The 22338-nt window shown below is 38.4% G+C and overlaps 2 protein-coding genes across 2 annotated transcripts in view; one reads left to right on the top strand and one right to left on the bottom strand.

Annotated features, from left to right (window-relative positions):
- Positions 1-22338, top strand: part of WAPL (WAPL cohesin release factor) — a 133832-nt gene that overhangs the window by 11933 nt on the left and 99561 nt on the right. The gene's annotated exons all lie outside the window — the stretch shown is intronic.
- OPN4 (opsin 4) lies at positions 434-22070 on the bottom strand. Its single transcript, XM_005481567.4, has 12 exons — positions 21460-22070; positions 14674-14816; positions 12656-12789; positions 11284-11487; positions 9207-9378; positions 8201-8365; positions 6434-6541; positions 5116-5296; positions 3439-3585; positions 2859-2927; positions 2383-2418; positions 434-1536 (listed from the first exon to the last, which is right to left on the bottom strand). The coding sequence occupies exons 1-12, from the start codon at positions 21484-21486 to the stop codon at positions 1345-1347; spliced, it is 1578 nt and encodes a 525-aa protein (XP_005481624.2). The 5' UTR covers positions 21487-22070; the 3' UTR covers positions 434-1344.

Raw genomic sequence — 22338 nt, 5'->3', positions numbered from 1 at the left:
TTTTTCTGATGTGATATAGGGAAGAATTGATTTACTTAGGACAAAAAATGCCTTGCTGGGTTCCCTCCATTATTGCAACCAAAGGAAAAACTGCTGGAGGGCCTATGGGGCAGAACTGTTTCAATAGTGCTTTGTGCCCTGTTCTTTCTGGCTCAGCCCCACTTTGGACTGAGTGCTATGAATTGCAAATGAATTTTGTTCACTTCTTCTTATGCACTAGGAGACACACTAGGGAAAAGCAGAAAGTCACTAGTGATAGAACTTTTTCCCTTTCCTTTCAGAAGAAAGAAGTACAATCTCGTGGATTTAGTGACTGCGAAGAAAACCCTCAGCTATACAAATGCTGCTGTTTAGAGAAGGAGAAATGAAAGTGCCAAAGTGGGAATGATGTGGATTGCATACATCTCTAGAACAACTATTTTTGGGGAACTAAACCTTCTCCTCCCTATATTTACTTTAGAAAAGCACATCAAAGAGTAAACTACTTTGAATTATCAAAAAGCAGATGCATTGACTTACCCATAAGATATTTCAGTACAAACATTGCTTTGTATTCTGGATTCTTTTCATGAAACCTGCTAAAGGAAAGTCAGAAGGAATTTCATAATAATCTCCTATAGCTTTATGGAAGTTAGCTGAGAATGGGTTAAAATCATCTCTTAAGCCACTGTTGGAAAAGAAGCTAATTATGGAAAGGACCATAGTCTTTTCCTCAAGTGTTACTCCTTTCTCTTTCCCTGTCTCAGAAATTAAAGACATGAGACTGTAAATTACTGCTAAAGTGCATTGCCTTTCATTGGATTGTAGAAGAAAATGGGGGAAAATGTGTCATTAATGAGAGAAGGGGGCACTGGCTGTGTAATTAAGTTTACATTTGGTTGAGAAACTTCACAATAATGAAGAAACCATCATCAGGAAGTAATAAACATTTCCCCCCAAATTTCTCAGCTTTAGTTCCGTAATAGCTTTGACGTTAATACACCAAGTGAACAAAGCCAGTTTTGAATATTATACTTCCCTCTCAGGTTAATCCTAGGAGGTTTCTAGGTAAGGTCTGTGCAGTGGTGGGAACGTATGTGAGCAGAGTACAATCCAAATGAAATTTTTTTTTGTGAGCTGCATAAAGAAGAAATATTAAAATTACATTGTGTCTCAGATCAAGATCTGATCCACTGGAGAGAGTTCTGATGCTGAAAAGATCACTCCTCATATTTTTATCCTTGCTTGTCTTGTGCTGTGTCTTTGTAGGAGCATTTCAGACCAATCTAGAAAGGTATTCTGGATTCAGCCAGTCCACAGCTGTTCCAGAGCTGTTGGCTAAGGTGATATTCTTGCACCACTCACTTAACTGCTGGACTTCTTGTTCTGCTTGTGACTGCTGGATTTAGGGTACAGGAAACCAGAGTTGTATCTAGAAGGCAGCTCTGCTCCTTGGACATTGCTGCATGTTATTGTAATACTGGGTATCTTGGCTGAAGATGGTCCCTGGTGAGACTCTCCTCTTCTTTGTCCAATACTGTTCAGGCTCTCTCTTTTCTAAAAGATGCAAAGATTTACAAGAAATGGACAACACAAGCATCTACAAAGAGATCCCATTGAATGATCTATTAAAAATGACATATATTTAGCACTTTGCTACTCCCCATGGCTGACTGAAAATCAAACTTAAATGATGGAGGGAAAAGTAGATCTGAAAATTATTTTAATATTTCATGAATAACTTATGAAAAAAAAAAAAACCCCACCTGTTAAACAAGCTAATGTACTAAAGGATTAAAGACTTTGCATTTGCTACTTAATGCTGGTCTACTTTGAAGAAGGACCAGGCTAATGACAGCACATTCAACTATGAACAGAAATACTGTGAATATGCTAAGACAGCCTATGAATTCAATCAGGTAGAGAGTCTCTTTATAAAGAGGAACTACTCAGGGTCATTGGGCAAGAGGTAATGTAAAATATAGTGTTAACAGCATGGATAATTTGAAGGGGGGGAAGCAAACTACATAATGAGTTAAAAATTGAGGGAAAGATTAACTAGCATTTTTTTTTACAGTAAGCAGCATTAGCTGTCACTTGCACAGTACCAAAAAATCAGTTAGGATGAGGCTCACAATAGCTCATATGTATCATTGCTAATAATAAAGAGACAATTTAAGCTGATTGTATTACACTGGGGTTAGTGCTGCCTTGTTTTCATCTGTCAGCTCTTTGCTTTTATTTCCATGTCTGCTGAGAATTAAGGCAAGTTGATTCACTTGTGAGAGATGTCAGATATTTTTACCCATATGCTGTAGCTGTGTTAGATGAAGAAGAAACAGACACTAATACAACAAACAACATCCTAGTGAATAGGTGACATGGCATATTTCAAAAACTGACCTTGATTTCCTCCAAGCTGCATGTTTTAGATGTTTGCTGCAACCCAAAACAGAGAACATTAAATAGTTAACTACATCACTTTGTACAGCAGTTCTTGCCACAGGACTAAGGCTGTCTCAGAGGTATGAGCCATCAGAATGGCTGTCTCAGCTTAGCATATACACCATTAATATAAAGATGGCACAGAGTTAATGCTTGCATGCTCCACGAAGGAAATCACAGACCTCATTATAGGACTTACTAAATTCAAGAAAATATTCAGATTCCTTGAAGAAGCTGAACTTCAGAAGAATCCTGTAATACCGATGTTCAACTTCTGCTCAGTTTCAGCAGTGGTCTACCCTTTGTGGTCATGTTTTCTGCATTGTTCTGGGAATATTGTGTAATTTTTGCATCTCAAAACCAACCTAATTTGTGCTCAGGGACTGGGATTGTCATTAGTTTTTGTTGCCAAATATTAAAATAGCAGTTCTTACAGTAGGTGTAGCCATGTACTCTGTGGCATTCAGTTCCACCATCAATATGTCATCAGCATCTACAGCTGTCTGAAAAATGAACACAGATAAAACAGATGTAAATGGCATAAAGGTATGTCACAATGTAAGACATATGCAAAATGCATAGTGGAAAAAGAGGACAGCAAAGGACTGACCGAAAAGCAGTGATATATTAAAGATAGCCTTGTTTTTTACATCTTACCATATTTGTTCGTTTGCTAACAAATGGTGGGACAACCAAGATCAATCAAGTAATTTGGACAGCAAAAGACAAATATTACTAAATACACACTTAAAACCAAACACGAGACAACTCTCCATTCAGATTTAAAGTTCTCTAAAACAGCAGCAGAAATGCAATGAAGACAGCTGAATAATGAACCAGGGTGGGAATAAAAAGCTGATGACCTTTTACAGCCTGTAAGTCATTACTCATTGTGTTAACTCATAGGTTATCCGCATCTTCTTGGCAGGAACCTTCATGATTAATTATGGTACAATGTGCAGATTTTTTAACTTGTCAGTTGTTAGAGAATTTAGGTATTACACAGTCTATTACCTTCCCACAATTCCCAGAATCCTGGCTTGTCAGTTTGGCTCTTATGTCACTATTCTGAGTTGTGTCTTTATCTGTTTCGTAGGAAATTTGTCTTCTGGCAAGTCTGGAGAACATACTGGGAGTATCAGTTTCTGTTTCAGTACAGCCCTAAAATTAATACAGCAAAAACATTCACTCTAGGTCCTTTAGACTTTCATCCAGTTTGCCCCAGACAAACCTAGACAGAAATCATAAAAGAGACAGGCATTGTATAAAAGACATTTCACAAAAATTCTGCCATATATAATTTCATAAAATGTCTGCTTATAGGAAGTACAAATAAAACTATCAACTCTTTTGCATCTAAAATTCAGCTTACTTTTTTTTTCCTCCACAGGGTGCACTGCAAAATTTGAAAGAAAATAGTGTTTTTTTACAATCTATTGTTGAAACTTCTCTCATGCATCTTGTAGCTCCAAGGAGACAGTGTTGCCACAGTACTGCCCACTTAGGAAGCACAGGTGTTTGGAGGAATTAGGGCCAAAGTTTCCAAAGTGGCTTGAGTAGAAGCAGAAACAAATAGAAGGAGATGTCTCAGGACTGCAGAATCAGTGCTTTATACATATTTTTTTCAGTAAGGAGTCCTGGGTTTATAAACTTTGTTCCAATTAATGGGAAAACAAAGCCATGTTACTGAGGGACTCTGTTGTTTTTTTAACAATCAAGATTTGCAGTGTAAGCGATGCAATATAAAGATGTTCCTTTTCTATTAGCCAGTTTTAAAACCATCCACCTGACTGGAGGCTACCAGCCAGAAGTATTTCATTTTGATTGGGCTGAGAAGTCAAAAGAACAGAGAGGGCAAAGAAATTGAAATGTCACTGTTAAAAACAACTGTCAGAATTCAGCGCTTGGCTGGACTAGATACAATTATTATCCTGACTGTGAAAAAGAACTGCCAAGAAATTTTTTTTCTTTTCAGTTATTTGGAAGTTTAGTTTGAAATTACTGCAATGAACAAACTAATATGCCTATTTAGTTAGCAATATAACTTTGAGTTACAGAGGGGAGCCTGGATGCCAAATACTTGCCCTGTTTTCAGCTGCTGTGTAAAACATTTGTTTCCACTTAGATTGGCAGCAGCAAGCTGTTGAGGTCTTCTGTGAGAAAGAGTCTGTAATGGATTTACTGATTTGTCTAAATCTGATGATTAATATGCTTCCAAATACATCTCATTTTCAGAAAGCATTATCTATTTCATTACAACCTTGCTTTCACTAGAGAACTATTTTCTGACTAGCAGTTTCTTTTTTCTGCATCCAGACTGCAGATCTGTGGTGAGACAAACACAACTTGTAAGTATGATCAGACTTTCAACTGAGCTCTATGCTGCCTTTATTGTTACTTACAGGTATGGCTTTATAAAGCCTTACCTGTCAGTAACACTTTGCTTTCTAAAATTCCTGTTGTTCCATCTTTCCACTCTTCCTGCAGTGTCACCAACCATCAACAAGAAAATTATCTACATTCTGCTTTTACACTTAGCCTTCTGTCTTTAATTTTGCTTTGTCCCTCCACTTTCTCTGGAGTTTTTATAACAAGCACCATAATTCATTTCATCTAAAGAATTTACCACATCTATATGAAGATGAATTGCTTTGCAATTAAAAATGGGTGTATGGGAAGTGTCTCCCTTACTGATTCACTGTCAGAGAGAGAAGACAGCCTCCTTTTTCCTTTCTGCAGCCCACTTGTCTCAGAAGACTGGCTGGTTACGGTTGCTCGTCTGGAGGAGTGGTAACTGCTGGAGGACCGTGAGTCTTTAGGAGAAGCTCTCAGTAGGGGTCCAAGGCAAGGAACATATGTTGCAATGGCTCTTCTAATGGATAAGAGGTAGAATCAGTCAGATTTTTTTTCTGTCAGCACAAAAATTCAATCATCATAAACAATGCATTTATTCAGAGAGATGAACTAATGCTGCATAGACTGGAAAATTACTGGGTACAAAAAGAGTTTTCCAGATATCAGATATCTCATGTAGAATCACCCTGCAAGATCACTTATTCACAGTGTTCTGCAGAACTCAAATTTATTGCTTGGCAGGGATAAGGGCATTAAAATATAACTTTGGAACTGAAGGGAGCTATTAAAACAATGTTTTATCTGCTTTCAGCTTAATCAGGGCAAAAATAAAATTGTGTCCCTTTAAACTGAACCTCGCAGAAGTACTACATAATGAATTATTTTAATCTTCCCCTAAGCAGCTATTCTAGCTCCTCTTACACATCTGTTTGTTGGCTATCTGTAGAGTTGTACAGAATGTGCATTTATATTACTGTATTACTTTGCTCATATGAAGTATTGGAAAACTCTGGCCTAGCTTTCCTGTTCCTTCCCCACAAAGATGTTCCTGCCCACCTCTTCTCTGTTCAGGTCCTCAGTAGGTCTTTGTAGGTGGTGAAACAATAGCCTGTCTGTGGCATTGCTGCCATCTGTCAAATCTCACTGCCTGCATCTGAACTTGGAGTGACAATGACCCTTCATTTTACCTGTCAGAGGAAATACTACCTGAAATCTGAAAGCCTTGAGAAATATGAGGAGGATTCACAAAACAGGGAAGAGGTGGTTTGGCTGACTGTATTGCCTCTCTCACTGGCCTGGTCAATGTAACAAAGTGCTATTTGCAGCTCTTCCCCATGTCTGCCTCTCATGAAGACAATTAATGTGTGGTGCTTTCCTTTGAGATGGAAAGGTTTCCGTCTTTTATCATGCAATAGGTAAATACAGATCAGTATCCATAAACATCTCTAGCTACCATCTGCTCAGGAGTTTGTTCCAAGTGCAAATTCCACTGACATTTCTATGGCATTGAGGAGTGTTCCTGGGGAGGGCAAGGCTGTCCTACAGAGTTAAAATGAGCAGGTGAAGGAGAGTTCAGGTACTAGACCTAAAAGTGACAAATTTACTATCACATTTTCTTTGCTATATTAAACATAGCTTGTAAGAGTGAACTTACCTGTATTTGGGGTGAGTGATGGCATAAATGATGGGGTTATGGATGACAGAAGCTTTGGCAATCACAGCTGGTATGGAGTTCATGAAGGGTGTTAGGACGTGGGAATACCTAGAGTAATGCAAACACATCATATATTTACTACTGAGTTCTGCATTGTCTATGCAGTTATAGTGGCAAGACAGGCTTTAAGCCTCCAAAGAGAGTTAAAGAAGAGTTCTGTACCAAAACAGTGAGAGAACAAATTCTACATCATTTGCCTGTAAAGATCAACATCAGTCTAATTGGATTTCTGAGAAATATGATTTTCTTGGGGCTTTGCTGGCAGTACTCCACTATTATGACTCAGGATTGGGGTAATTCCCATGTTGTTTAACCTAGGGACAATGTCAGCCTTTTAAAAGGCCTTACCATCCTGGTGAGGAAGTTTCTCATCATACTATGGGAATATATATGCTCTGTGATGAGGTGGAAATGGTTTGCCAATTGCAGTATTAGAACCATTTTGTCAGCTGCCTGTTGAGATGCCATTTCACCTCCTAAGGCTTTTCCCTGATAAAGATAAGGATGTTCTCTATGTGCAATATTTAACATGGTTTCTCCTGATCATTCTTTAAACATTGATTAGAGGTATAAATCTTCACATATTCTGGATAACACACAGTGTGACCTTACTGGAAAGGAGATTTTGACCCTGAGCTGAGACAATTCTTTGGTAAGGCTGATGGAGACTGCAGCTAACAGAAACAAATAGTGGCAAAGCCTTCTGTTTAAGCTAATAATTCCTGTGTTTAAACTAATAATTCCCAGAAAATGCAACCTGTAGACCAAAAATATTAGTGAGCATGACTGTGTGCTAGCTCACTATTCCGCATTCAAAATATTTTCTAAAGGAATTAAGGTTCTTCCTTCCTTTTTCATATGTTGTTGCTCTGTCAGATGAATTGTCTTTAGTCCAAGACTATAGCCACAGACTCCATGTCTGCCTCCCATATGTAGCATGCTGAAAGATTTTATCTGAGTCCCTTGCAATAAAATTTCACAGAAGACATCCAGGTTTGCTTATTAACCTGAAAAATCCCAGTAGGATTGCCTAAAAGACACAGCACAGAAATGGAAAAAATCTGTGTGAAGCTATGTTGCTCCCAAGCTACCTTTATAAGGAAACTTCAAAAGTGCTAATTTCTAACATACTGCAGAATTAGAGAATTGTTCATTTGTTCAGATTTTTGAGAGTGTGAGACATGGAGCAGAAGTCAAGTTCAGCAGGTATTTGATCCTCCTAAGGCAGATGCTGAAATGTATGCAACAGCGCAACAGTTCTACATAGGGGTTTGCTGTAACACAAAAAATGAATATACTTTTGTAGATTAAAGAAGTAGAGGGGGGGAAAAAAAAGAGAATCAGCCCCTGGGAGGATCTTTTTGGAGTGCTTTACTTAGCATTTTGGTGCTAAATAAAGTTCAGATAGTTAAAATATCCCAGCATAGAGAATGCATTCAGAAATCTTCAGCATGGCAGTTTGTTCCTAGTAATAATAATCTTGTTTTCTTTCTCTTTTTCTTAAATTGTCTTAAAGTCAAACTAAGAAAAAAAATCAGTCAACATGTGCCCCCCCTCATTGGTTAAATATCACTCCTAAATATTTGAATGTTTTGGACATGCTTCAGAGGTCAAAAGTGACATGTAGTTTTGACTTTCATCTGTCTTTTACAGTTCCATATCTTTTGCCTTCATGGAATATTGCTTTGCTGATACATTTATAATTACCCAGCAAAAGCTACCAGAGCAACAACAGAGTATGGTGACCAGGAAATGACAAAAAACAAGATGACGATCAGTGCAATTTTGGCCATCTTCCACTCATTTTTCATCCTCTGATACTGTTTCTGGAACTCTCTATTTCCACGTTTGCATCCAAATGTCTGAATAGACCTAGGGAAAATACAACAGCAAAGGTAGGGAAGTGAGCAAATACTTCATGAAGTGGGACAACAACTACTCTTCTGCTACTTTAGGCTAAAACTCATGCACTTTTATTGCACATGAATGCAAGTACATGACCCATGCTTCCCAATGTGATGCACTTGCACTCATCAATGGCAAAAGCCACATGTGCTTCAATGAAAAAAAAAATAGCAGAGAAGTACCAAAAGACTTTCCACGTAAAGCAGCTATTCAAGCCAATTGAATGATGCTGAGTTAAAGACACTTAGAGGAGTCTTTGCTTCCCTGGGTCTGTTTTGCTACCTTGCTGTCACTTTGAACTTCTGAGCTAAGTGACTAGATCTACTGGGATCTACAGGACTGGTACCCACAGATCATACATGGAGTGTCAGGCTGCCCTTTACATTTAAAGCAATAGCTTTTTGTTTCAGAGTCCTGCTATTAAATCTTTAATCTCATTTTTTAATTGAAATTTATAATTCAATTCCATATATTTTTCTGTGAATTAGTTATTGATGCACGGTCATTAGTTGTTTCTGAGGTCCCTTTTTTTTTTATTCTGGTTGGTTAATTTCTGTACCCTTTTCCATGCCATTTGATAATAGACTGATAAGCTCAGGCCTCAATTCAGGAATAGCCCTTCTAAGAATCATGTCTTACCCTGTTGACTATTAACAGAATTCTTGTTTGGTTTTCTGTTTCAGTTGTGCTTACAAAATAAATGTGAGGAACTAGTCCAAATTTTCTTCTGTTCTTTTTTTCTTTGTTTTAAATAAACAAACAGTCACTTAAGCACAATGATAAAAATTTAGGGCTGTTGGCTACTTACTTGTTGGCCTTCTTGATAGCCTCAAAGATAGAGACATAGCTGTATATGATAGCAATCAAAGGAATGAAAAAGACAAAGCAGAAAAGCAGCATCGTGTAGGCACGGACTGATGGTGTGAAAGTCATGTAGTCCCAGGAGCAGGAAGTCAGCAAACCCTCAGGAACATATGCACCTAGAAAGGAAGACAGGAAAAGTTATAAACCGTGAAGTGAATGTTATTCTGAGTGAGAAGCTGGAGAAGATACTCAGAATAACATGGTATTTAGTCCTAGTCTCTGAAAGAGAAAAAAGGGTTTAAAAGGATAAACAATTCTTCATGTAAAGAACTTTTATATTTTCTTTTATTTTCTTTCCCTATTGTATTTATGCTTAGCCATCTAAGGCTTCAGAAAACTGAGTAATTTTGCTTCAGTCTTGAATATTGTTTAAAACTCATCATAGTCAAATGGAATCTCTTCAGATACTTATTTGGGCCTGAGACCAGACCTATATTGTTTTTAAATATCTCCATTTCCTGTCAAAGTGCTTTCTTTCTAAGGAATCAAACCAATTGCTCTAGGTATCACTTTTCTAAGCATGTGCAGATATGAGAAATTTACTGGGCAAAAGAGAAAGATGTATTGTGTAGACCAAATAATTTTGTCATGAAGTAAAGCTGAGGAGAAGTAAAAAAAAAAAAAAAAAAACAAACACTAAAAAACCCCAAACAAACAAACAAACCCCCAAAAACAAAAAAAAAAAAACCCACCCAAAACCATACCTAATGTTTTGCCTGAAATAAAATGTATTATCTTTAAAGGAACTGTTTCAAACTGTTAAGTAAATAAATTGGCAAAAGCAATGTTTTTTTACATTGGAATTTTAATTTTAACTGTTTACGCTGATATTTTTCTGTTCCACTCATAAAAATATTGCACCAGATGTTCTCAAATGCATCTAATTACAGTGTGAGAGTTCATACTGTGGGCACTATTACAATCTAATTACAAGATAATAACACCCTTCAAGCAATTATTCCACCTTCTTCCACTGAAAGTCTATAATCTAAGGCTATATTGTCATTTTGTTATTCTAACAGCTTCTCACTCAACTAAAGATTGCTTCTGTCAGTATTGCAGTTTGCCTGCTTAAGCATGCTTCATGTTTAGGGGGACCAGAATGGCAATAATATGACAATAACAAAACTCTGCTGAAATTCTGCTCAGTACCTGAGTTGGTTGTTGCATCCTTTACTAGTCAAACATGTCTATGTTCTCACCTCAGTTGGCAGACACATTCTGGAATTAAGGAGCATAATGGTAGGTTGAGGTTTTGAATGATGAGTTCATTCTAACTTAGTGACTGCAACTGGTGACTCTCAGGAAATAAACTAAATAGTAGTGAGGCAGATTGCAGTGAGGAAGAATAACAGAAACTTGCTTTGTCACAAATTGCAATGATCAAGGTGCTGTATGAATGTTCCAATTCCCATGTGAAACATTCACATTTACAAAAGCATTTTAGCTACTACTAAATGCCATGCTTATTGGAAGCCAGTGACAACACCAGTGAGTGAATGGAGAATGTGGGCAACACCAAGAGCAATTTGTCCATCCAGAACACAGTCAAGATTTACTGAAAATCTCCTGGCACAAATGCTCAGACTCTTATGTGGATGAAAAGAATTAGATTGACACTGCTGTCTTAGCACTGTTGGGGAGGAAAACTCATCAGAAATAACACAAATATATTTATTTAACTTATATATCGTTAAATTTGATTCAATGGAAGTAGACGTGGGATAACGAGCAGGAACATTCTTCATAAATTTTGGGCATGAATTTATCTGCTGTCCTTTATGGAGCAAGTAATGTGCTTAAGGAAAAGTGCCACTGTCATATAATATACTGTAATGCCCACTGCATTCTTTTCTTTTGATTAGAGACCTTCAGTTTCAACATGTATTTCATCTCTTTTTTTTCAAATTGGTCTACTCAAGCCTCATTTGAGAGCTATTAATTCAACCCTCTTCTATACCTTTAACTGGTCTTTAATCCAAGACTATGAGGACAAAAAAGTTTTATTCCAATTCACTTACTCCATCCAAAGAAGGGTGGGAGACTCCAAGCCAAAGAGTACAGCCAGACTCCTACCAGGATTATTAGGGCCTTCTTCTTTGACGTCACTCCAACAGAAGCCAGAGGTTTAGTGATGACAAAATATCTGTCCAAGGCAATCACCATCAAAGTGATCATAGATGTAATGCCAAAAAGAGCTCCGCAGAAGGCATACAGCTCACAGCCTTGCAATGAAGATGACAGAAGTAGCAGTGAAATTAATCTACCCATGCTAATTATTTCTAGGAGAGTTCAAGTCTGTGTTTCTTATGAACTAATGTCTTCTGGAATTTGTAAAGCAGTGAAAGTTGAGTTTTCCTGCAGTTATAATGCTACTTCAAAGCTGCTGTCTGTCTTGCTAATTATATTATCCATGGAGATAAACTTCACAGATTTTGTTTGCTTCAATTGCTGGAGACAGTGATACTTAACATATTTTCACTCATTGATTTCTGGTGTTTCTAGTGGGATAATTTCAGCAGCCCATTAATATCTCATTTAACTCCAGTTTTACTGCAGGTCCCATAGAGCAGCTGTTTTGCTTCACAATGGGACATAGTTACTTTGGTACTGTTCATATCTCAAGGGCAGCAAAGCTGAAGTAAATATGAATACATTAATGAGTAATTTAGCTGAAGTAAATATTCAGACTATGAATACATGAATGAGTGATTTTAATTGTTCAAACAACCTAATGATTAAAAGCAGTGGTTTGGATTAGTTTTAGCTTGTATGCAAATGAGCACTTAATGGAAGTAAAATAAAAATATGCTTTTGGTCATCAGAGATCAAAATAGCAATTTTACTTCTGTGAGTTTCCTTTCTGTCAGTACGTGTTCAAAGGGCAAAGACTAGTCTTACAACAGTTATATTGGAAGAATGAAAGCACCCTCATTCCATATTTTCTTTCTACACAGAAAGTGTAAAATTTCTGTTGTGAAAAATCAGATTTTCTGGCTTTCTTGCCTCAGCATGCCAGGTGCAAGTCCCAGAGCAGGTTATTTAAAAGGGCTTTTAAGCTGGTGTGCTGAGGGGGAGTGCTTCTTTGTCAGAGGACTCTGACAGTAACTAAGTCATGAGGTGACTGGGGAAGAGCGCTGGCAAGAAGATTAGTGCTGTGCCTCATGTTGCCAAGTGATGCCTTTGCATCTGTCTCATTAATGTAATTTTCCTCTCATGATAGCAGTGTATTTATTACACACAGACACAAGTATTCAAAGAAATGTTTGTGTCAACAGTAAAACAATGTTGGGAAATGTTCTCAATATTGCAAGAGTACCTGAGGGTAGACAGATGAACTGCCACTATGGTAAGAACAAACATAGTGAAATTTTAGAAAGAATATATACAAACCTTTCTCACCAAAAATCCAGTGTTTGTAGAGGCTGCTGGTGAAAAAAACTGGAGACTGTGTAATGGACATCAGGAAGTCACTAATAGCTAGATTGATGATGAGTATGTTGGCTGGAGTCTGAAGGCTCCTACTCCTACAGAGATCAGAAGAAATGTTGCTAAACACTGCTGCACTGTTAGTTATGCTGTTACTCCTTCCCGTGAGCTCACAAATCCCAAGCAACACTCCATGGTAAGCTAAAGCAGAGTGCTTCTTCTTTCCCTCATGAGGGAACACAAGCAAGGCCCAGATTTACATCCTTATGCTCCTGTGCATTTTACAGGATTGCTTTGATAACCAGCTCAGTGATGGGGATAAATCACACTGTTCTTTCAATATTCTAACCAGTGTCCTGCATGTCCATGATGAGCAGGAAGTTGGAGTTGGTGTACAATATGGATGTCTGGATCTGGGCTGTGTTAAGCAGGAGAAGGGGCATGCATTTTCCACTGCTGGTAAGATCAACAGTGGCTTCCTAATACAGGGATTAAGCAAACTCACTATGAACCACATCAAGCCCTTTACTTTACATCAGTTCTTCTCTGTGACACTCATTTCACTTGCCCAGACTCTGTCTTTAAAGGAGCAATAAGCAGCCTTCAGTGTGTTCTGCCTGCTTTTGTTATTCATAATATTAAAGTACTATGCTTTAAAAGGTGCACATAAAAACTCAACCAAGAGCTCTTCACTTTGGGGCTCAGTGTAACTACTTAGCTCCTTTTTCAATTTCAGTCTTAGGCACAATAGAAAAATAAACTATGGTTTTTTGCACTGGTCCAGAATCAATCACTAGGACCACCATCCCCTTTCTGTCAATTTAGGAGCAAGGAGGTATTATTAGTAGGTGCTTATGGGTTGTGTGTATTTGTTTGTAATCTGCAAAGTCACTGAACACATTTCTGTTTCAGGCAGCTGGTCTCTTAGAGTTTGTCATTACCTGAGGCTGCTTTGTAAGCACCTAAATGTTTTCTGAATTTTTAATGTACTCATTACCTAGCTATCAGTACCCCTCTCTGTCTTGACATCACCTTCAAATGAAGACAAGCTGTGTCCTGAAGTGGAAGTGCCATAACTGGATTTCCTGTATGGGACCAGCCAAAGAGCTAAGCTGGCTCATGTAGTTCATCCTCACACATCTGATCTGCATGCCAACACCTTTTCTCTTCTTAAGGCCCCTGCCATGCACACCTAAGTATGCCATTCTACTCTGAATGAATGTGCTGAAACCTACTTGCAATAAATACAGGCTTGAGACCAAGACAGCTTCCATCTACACTCCAGTGATCTAAGTTAACACAGCCAAATGACCCTATAATTCATTGCTGTTATTTTGGTTTATTACATTTGTGCCTAAAGACCAATCACATAGAAGTGCTCCAGTGTGGTAAATCAGACACAGAATGAGGGGTGAACAGGAATGGTGAGCATATGACATTGTTGTCAGAGATCCAATTTCCCTCAGACAGAAAATTTGGAATGTGGCTTTAGTTAAAAGGAAACAAGCCAAATGTTGGAAAATGTGAAAAAAAAATGAGACATGGCCACTAATGAATGGGGGGGGGGGGTGGGGGGGAGAAAGAAATGGATTAATAAGAAACAGGAGGAAAGAAACATCTACAATAGAACAGATTTGTGAGGTACAGAGGTACAAACCAGTTCATCAGTTCAATGCAGACGCAGTTAGCCAGTAGAAAAAAAATCACTGTAACATTTCTGCTTTGGCTGCATTTCTATAGCTTGGAATATGTGGGTGGTTCTTTGCAATCTTGCTAACAATTTTGCTATGGCTGTGGTTAATGGGAAGAAGTCAGAGGGAAACAGCAAGTTGCCACTCTTTTCCTACAGCATTGTCTCTTGTGCATTTTACGCTGCCAGTGAAGAAGTCTGACAATATTCCTGGACTGTGTTTGCAGCACACAGGATACAGCTCAAGTTCATACATTTGAATATTTAAAAAAGACATTCAAAAGAAAATTACCTGCAGAAAGCATAGAAGACCAGGAAATTACCCAGAGTTCCTGTAATCCCCACTATAAGGATGACAACTCCAATTGTATAATGGGCATGATCTGGGACATCCACTGTGGGAAAGGCACGAGGAACATCTTGCACTGTCATCTTCTGTGGAGCAAATAAGAGGTCATAGGTATATTGACAAACTTTTCTGAACAAGCTGGCATGTGCTTCTCTAGAAGGGAAAATGGTCAAGAATGCAAAAAGGCAACAAGCAAAAAAAAGAATAAATTCAAATCCCATCTACTGTTGAATATCTTTGGGGCATAAATATACCATCAGCACTGCAAAGGGCAAAGGTTGTATACTTACTGTCTATTTAGAATTTTGGTGAAGAAAAGCAACATATTCCCTCCCAAAAGAAAAATAAGGATATGAAGGAGAAAAAGAGACAGGAAGGGGCCTGTCTCTTTTTGCATCTGATATCAGGTAATGCAGTATTTAACAAGAAGTAAGCTTCCTATAGATTTAATTTCAGGAAAGTTTCTGTGAAGTACAATTTCAGTTGTCCTCTGATCACAGACTAGACTTCTCCAACTAAGTAGAACTGTTCTATGGATAAATAGGCATTTACTCCTTTAGCAGTATGGCCACTTCATTTTTCCCACTGAATAACAGTGCAATTTGAGCTGCCCTCAAGAGCTGATTACCAAAAGCCTGGCAGCTTGAACAAGAGTCTTTTGGAAACTAAATCAAGGATCAGAAAAACTAAATCACAAATCCTTTCTACCTTATGCCTGGTTTCCACACCAGTTTTGCTTTTGGTCTGCCGAGATCAAGGTATTTTGCTCTCTGGGAAGTATTTCATAAACCACTTGATTGAAACATTTGTGTCTTAATCAGTTAATAACTCACAGCAGAATTCAGCAGCCAAGTCTGAAGATTTCAGTATTGGAAATGGGTATTTTTGGGCAATAGAGGTGGACATTACTTCTGAATTCATCTGTGAGGTCAGCCTGAGGTTCTTACAGGCAGTGTGGATTTAAAACCAATGTGCCAGTAGCAAGAGGTGAACCCCAGGAGTGCCTGGAATTCTGGATGAGATTGCTTTGTGGGCTGAAGATCTGTCCACAGCAATCCTCAACCACCAAGGCACACTCCCTGGGTTTCTACATTAGCAGCAATGAAATGCTGGACAAATACTCTGATTTTAGAGAAAGGGAATGTAGTTCTGGCTGTTACTGTAATTGGAGCAAAATGTTAAGTTTGATACACTAACTGAATGACAGTGTCACAGCATTTATGGTTCAGGTTGCTGCAGCAAAGTGGAAGTTGGCATAACATCATTAACATCAATGGGCATTTTGCCCAGCTAGAAATTGCTGTGCTCAACATGCTGCCAGTAAACTAACAAACAAAAATAATCTCATACTAATAGCAAGTGGATAGGGGGAGTCCGAGATAAAACTCTTTCAAGTAAATAAGATCAGGTGTTCTTTGGTTTGGGTTGGTTTTATTAGTCTTGTGGCTAGAACATTTTTAAACAGCTGTTCTGCAGAATGTTAATTATGATTATTAGTGCAATGGAGATTTCTGAATGGAGATTTTTCATGCTTTTTTCCCTGTAGCTATCCATTTAATCAGAACTAGATCAATGTAATAGAAATGAAGCAACTAAAGGAGCTTGTTTTGGCTACGAAGAATAGATTAAAGTGGCTTTAATGTGAATTAAATTTGTGGGGCACTAAGGACAAGGAAAAATTTGAAAGATAAATATAAATCACAGAGAAATCGTAAGAGAGGCAAAATTAGTTAAGGGAAAATAGAAGACTTTAAAATCACTTATTCATTAATGAATCAAGTTCAGAGTCAATACAAGTGTCAAGTCTGAGAAAAAAATAAAAGAATAATATTTATACTGGAGCAGTGCTAGGGCATAAATTATAAAACTACATATATGATCAGGAAAAGGTGTGTGGCAAAAGGAATAAAATCACATTTTAGTGTGGACTTCATGTAGGCCTTGGATTTTTACCAGAGGATACAACTCTGCTGTTCTCTAAGAGATAAAAATCAATTATTTAAAAAAAAAGTATTTTCACTGGAAATACAATTATTATTTTTTTACATCAAAGAAAGGTACTGGTTGATCAAGAAGGCATTAGATCAGGCCTAAGCACTTCAAATCCATCACTAAGTTGCATACATACACACAGCTTCCATAGCAGAAGACAAAAAGATGTGCCTATATCGAGTTCAGCCCTGTGTCTTCTGCAGGAATCAAAAGAAAGAACAGGGAGAAAAAGGCAGTGCTTGAGAAAATCAGGTCAGCAGGATAATCAAGAAATCAGATAATTCCCAAAGCCTTTCTCTATTTAGTTTCTCCAGTGCACTAGCCCTGTTTATTCTGTCTTCTATTATCATCACACAGTACAAGTACTTGGTTGTCAGGGGAGAATAAAAATCCCCCTGTTGCAATCCATATTGTAGCACTTGTCCTTTGAGAATACTCTGAACAGCTACCTCAGTTGCAGTGACAACACACAGCACTGTCACCTTGCATGTTTTCTGTTCAGCCTTCTTTCTATAAACACCTCATAATGAAGGTATTTGGACTGGGACTGGCACTATTTAACATTTTGTTGGCAATATGGACAGTGGGATTGAGGGCACTCTCAGCAGCTTTGCTGATGACACCCAGCTGTGTGGTGCAGTCAGCATGCTGGAGGGCAGAGATTCCATCCTGGAGAGGAACCTGGACAGGCTTGGGAGGTCACACCATGCAGAACTCATGACCTTCAACAAGGCCATGTGCAAGGTCCTCCGTGTGGGTCAGGACAATCCCAAGCACAAATACAGGCTGGGTGAAAAAGGGATGGGGAGCAGCCCTGGGGAGAGGGTCTTGGAGTATTCATAGGATCACAGAATGGTTTAGGTCAGAAGGGACCTTAAAGATCCTTTAGTTCCAACACCCCTGCCATGGGCAGGGACACCTTCCACTCTCACAGGTCACTTGGAGCCCCATCCAGCCTGGCCTTGAACACTCCTGGGGATGGGGCATCCACAGCTTCTCTGGGCAATGTGTTCCAGAGCCTCACATCCTCACAGTAAGGAATTTCTTCCTGATATCTAGTCTAAACCTACACTCTTTCAGTTTGAGCACATTACCCCCTTGTTCTACCACTATGTCCTTGTAAAATTTCCCCACTGAAATCTCTTGTAGTCCCTTCAGGTACTGGAAGGCTATTCTAAGGTCTCCTCAAAGCTATCTCTTCCCCGGTCTCAACAAAGCTATCTCAACCTTTAGTCAAGATTAAAAGCAGGTTTTATAACTTTGTTTGGGTGTGTATGAAAACAGGCTTTTTGCTAGAGCTGTGTAAGAATTCATGTCATGAAATCATGTCATCTCTGAAGGCATATAATTTATTATTTATATACACTATAGTTTTGCAGAATCAATTTGAGAAGTGCAAGACTGGTTCAAACAAGTATCCCTGACAAAACACCAGCCTGCCTTTAGCCAGGGCTGGGCATTTCGTATATACCAAACATGCATAATAAACAGTGATGTGGGAATTGAATTTTTAGAGGAGTCTTAATAATTGCTTGTACCCTAAAACAGTGTTATTGTCCATTGGAAAGGAAAATCGTAGTCCTCCATAAATTTTAATCCTCCATATATAGTTGTAATCCTTTGCTAAATCCTACTCTGTCATTTGCCTCAATAGATGCAGAGTCAAGTTATGGAGTTGCTCTGTGTCAGTGTGTTTCTTTCTGGCAGGTTTAAGTGTGTCCTTGTGGAAGCACTAGATGGAAGCAGCTAGGTTTAATGAAGTTTGCCTTCTTAAAATGCTCAATGTTTTCCCTAAAGGAGTATTTGTCTACCGCCTCCAACAAAGCAGAATTGTATTTTCAGTTGCCTTGCAGTAAACTTGCCTGAGACTTACAAACTTGAGATGCTTTCTAGGAGTTCGGAGAAAAGCAAATGTTTTATAGATAAGTATGTCTAAATCCTTGCTGCAGCACAATATGGAGCCTCATTATTCTATATTTATCACCTGCTGCCACAGCTGCTTGCAAAGGAGGCAGAATTCTTCCTTGAGGGACAATCTGAGGAACCAGCTTGCTTCTTTAGGAAGAGACAGACTAAGGCTTGGTGCAAGCAGAGAAGGAGTAAAAATCAGCCATAGGGCAGATTCATTAAGGCACACAGGGCAGAACTTGTATTTCACTATAAAGTTTGTCAAGACATTCCAAGACACTCATCTGAGGACAGTTGAAAGGATGAAAGAACTCCTTTGCAATCCAAACCAAAACCAGGATTCCTAAGTGATTTGTCCAGGTTACAAGGAAGGCTAGATCAGATATTAAACCCAGGAATATTTGATGCCTGTATCTATTTTGTCTTGGGAATCCATTTATCATACAGTTTCCTAAAGAGAATGTTTTCTAAATAGTTATTTCATAATTGATTAAATCAAAACCCAAATGAACCAAACCAGTTAACTTCTGAATAGCTTCTAGGTAAAGACACCATTTTTGAAAGTCCAACATAGCATATGTTTGAAACATCCCCATAGTAGAAGAAAAGTATTTCTGTATAAGTAACAAAAGGACAATATTCCAAGAACAGAATTCAACTATTACTGAGAAAAAACATCTGTTCTTTTTCAGAGTGAGGAAATAAAATCATATCATTTAAATGCGTTCACTTGGAGATGTTTATTTCTGAAGTCCTACTAAAACCAACAGTCATGATGGCAGGAGCAAGGCCATGCCAGCAAATACTCATGGTAAATAAAATCTGATATAGCCCACTCCTCACAGATGCACAATGGCAAGAGTATAAGATCAGGTTTAGTTATAACTACAGGGAAAAAAAGTCCTCATAAGGTCATTTGGACATTTGAAGATATTTCAGTTTCTGATTGATTCATTTGTATGACATCAGTTCTACAGCCAGGAGTAGAAAAAACTATGTCAGACATTTTTTTCAGCTACTTCTGCCTGAATATGGCAGAAGGATTGTATCTAATTTGGTGTAAAACAAGACAACAAAAGGGGGAAGAAAATAGGAGTGTTACGTGGTTGCTTTTATGAATTCATCTAACTTCAAACTGTAGGCACTGGTTTTGCAGGAAGAATGTTACAATAGAAGAGAGCCCAGTTCCAAAACAGTGCAAGTTTTGGCAGTCCAAAGTGAACTTTGGCAATGTAACAAATTTCTTTGTTCCTAATTTTCCTCCAAGTGCAGGTAAGGAAGCCACTCATTTACACAGTGTGACTTACACAATCAATGATAGTGTTAGGCCTTTTACAGTACAACAAATTACATAATTTAGCAAAACCATCTGACCAGAAACACTGTAATTTCCTGGGGTTCATCATGTAGTGTTTGTACTGGCTACCTACAAGAGGCCTCAAACAACTGATAGCACTTATTTTCCTTTCCAGGTCCTTTCTGTGATTTCTGAGCTTGCCTCTGTGGGCACTTGCCCTGTGATGACAGGCAGCACAGAGAGGAGTGTAATCCCCCTCAATTATGGTTTCAGCAGGGTGACGCTAACTGCTAAGCCCTCTTTCCAGTAGACAGCAGGGCTTTCCATAGATGATGCTTGCCCTGTTGAGCAATTTGGATAGCAGATTTTGTATCCTGTCTTCCGGATTTAATCTCAGCCACAAGCAGCACACCCTGCTTTCACTCCTGAAACTCTCTTAAGCCAGTCTTTGTGTCAAGTTAAAATGCAAAATTTTGGTGATACAGACACTTGACCTAGGGAAAGGGACAGCTAATGAGATTGTTCAGCAGAACATGGAAAAAAATCAATTTTTAATTTTCCATTGTAAATCACTGTGTCCCCAGAATCCCTTCCCATTTTGCCATGCACTCTACAGTCCGTTTTCTCCCTCCCTGCTATGTTCTGCTATCCTTTTTCACATGTTATCCATCTCATTTAGTTTTCCAAGTGCCTTGGCTCAGGACACTTCCTTGTTTATTTTTCTGTAATATACTGTAGATATCCAGGTTTTATTAAAAAATGGATTTTAAAAACTTGAAAAATTAGGTTGGTTTGTGTTGTCATTATAAAATTTTAAACAGACTTTAGCAAAAACAGCACATGAACAGAACCTGTAGTCCTACTAATATTCTAAGAGACAAAGCCAGGAAGAGGACTTCTGAACTCCTTTGGTTCAGGCATGTGGGGTGGGACGGAGAAAATTTTTAGCAACCCCAAAAAATTCCATCCTGAAGTGTCATCACAACAGATTCTCACTTTCACACTTGCAAGGAAAATGCCTTTCTCTTTAGTATATAAAAACTCAGAAAGAGCTTTGATAGGACTTACCTGAGAAAACCTTCCAAAAAACTTTCTTGGGTAACTGCACATAACTCTTTTAACATTTACATAAGCACTCCACTGCACTTACAGATTATTACAGAAATGATGGGGATTTCCGCCCTGAATAACAACACAAGAGAGCATTGTGTTTGAACTGCTAAACAGCACTTTAACGTACAAGAACATCTTGTTTTGATAGTTTGCAACATATTTGATGCACTTTGCCATTAGACATTTCCTGCCTGTCTCCTGCCCACACAACTCTGCTGAAAAACACTGCTTGTGCAGCCCTTTCTACATTAAATAAATACTTAAAGGGGAAAAAAAAGTTTTACAAGGTTTTGTTATGTCATTATTGCATTACAGCATAAAACATATACATGCTCCCTAACTGTCCATTTACAGTCCTATAAATGCCAGCCTTAGCAGAGATATACATGCCACAGCTTTGAGTGACAGAAAACACTTACTGTTGGGGCTCTAGGAAGCAGATCCATCCGTGTGTAGGCATTGGCTTCCGAGTCATTCCATGCACTGAGGGACTCCACAGTTCTGGTGCTCTTGGTGTCCTCGGAGGGAAAACAGATCCCCTTCTGAATGGGCTGATTATTCAGGTGAACAAAATCTAAGCAAAAACCAAGAAAGAAGAGCTGTCCTCTGAATTTAAGTCAGCCACTTTACCTTTTGTGTGTGTGAAGCAGGTTATTGGATTCTTTGGAATGGTGTGAGATCCAGTGCAGAGTTTCTCACTAGAGCTTCAGATTGCTTCAGTCCATCATCAGCTCAGCAAAGGGCAGCAGCAGCGGCTTCCATTTAAATACAGGAGAGGGCAGAGTCTGCACATGCCCAGTTTGCAGCTTATTCCATCTGATTCCAGCTTCACTTGAATGACGGTATAAAACTGATGCTCACTTAAAAGTGCTGGTACCTGGTTTTTGCCGTTGACCAATTCATGTCTGAATTGTAGTGCTATTCCCACACTACATTTGTACGAAGACAAAGTTAAAGGGTGGAGTTCAATCTGTCTTAAATATACAGTCCTTTTTCACCATATTGGTGAGTTAGTTTTTTTGTAGTCTGCTTTTAAAGACGATGCATGTGTACAGTTCTGCTGAAATTGTCAGAACTCAAATAGATTCTGATATTCAACAACGTGCTTGTATGCACTTCTGTCTTGTAGAATTAAGGTCATGGTTGTTTGTTGGTCGACTTCTAAAAATAAACAAAACATAGGGATAAACCCTGACATCATCCTTTTCTGCTCTTTAGTTAAAAACCCAACCAAAACAAAAAAATCCTGTACAACACCTTAGGTAGAAAACAGAAAATAATCATCGGTTTCAAGAGTT

This window comes from Zonotrichia albicollis, chromosome 7 (genome assembly GCF_047830755.1).
Source record: "Zonotrichia albicollis isolate bZonAlb1 chromosome 7, bZonAlb1.hap1, whole genome shotgun sequence".
Classification (NCBI taxonomy): Eukaryota; Metazoa; Chordata; class Aves; order Passeriformes; family Passerellidae; genus Zonotrichia; species Zonotrichia albicollis.
This window is presented reverse-complemented; position numbering and strand designations above follow the sequence as displayed.

Excerpts from the sequence above, each read along its gene's own strand:
- OPN4 (XM_005481567.4), bottom strand. The coding sequence starts at position 21,486 with ATGGATCTGCTTCCTAGAGCCCCAACA. Across the intron at positions 9,379-11,283 it reads CCCACCCTTCTTTGGATGGA|GTGCATATGTTCCTGAGGGT; the intron begins GTAAGTGAATTG and ends CTTCCTTTCTAG. Across the intron at positions 1,537-2,382 it reads GCAGCTTGGAGGAAATCAAG|AAAAGAGAGAGCCTGAACAG; the intron begins GTCAGTTTTTGA and ends TGCATCTTTTAG.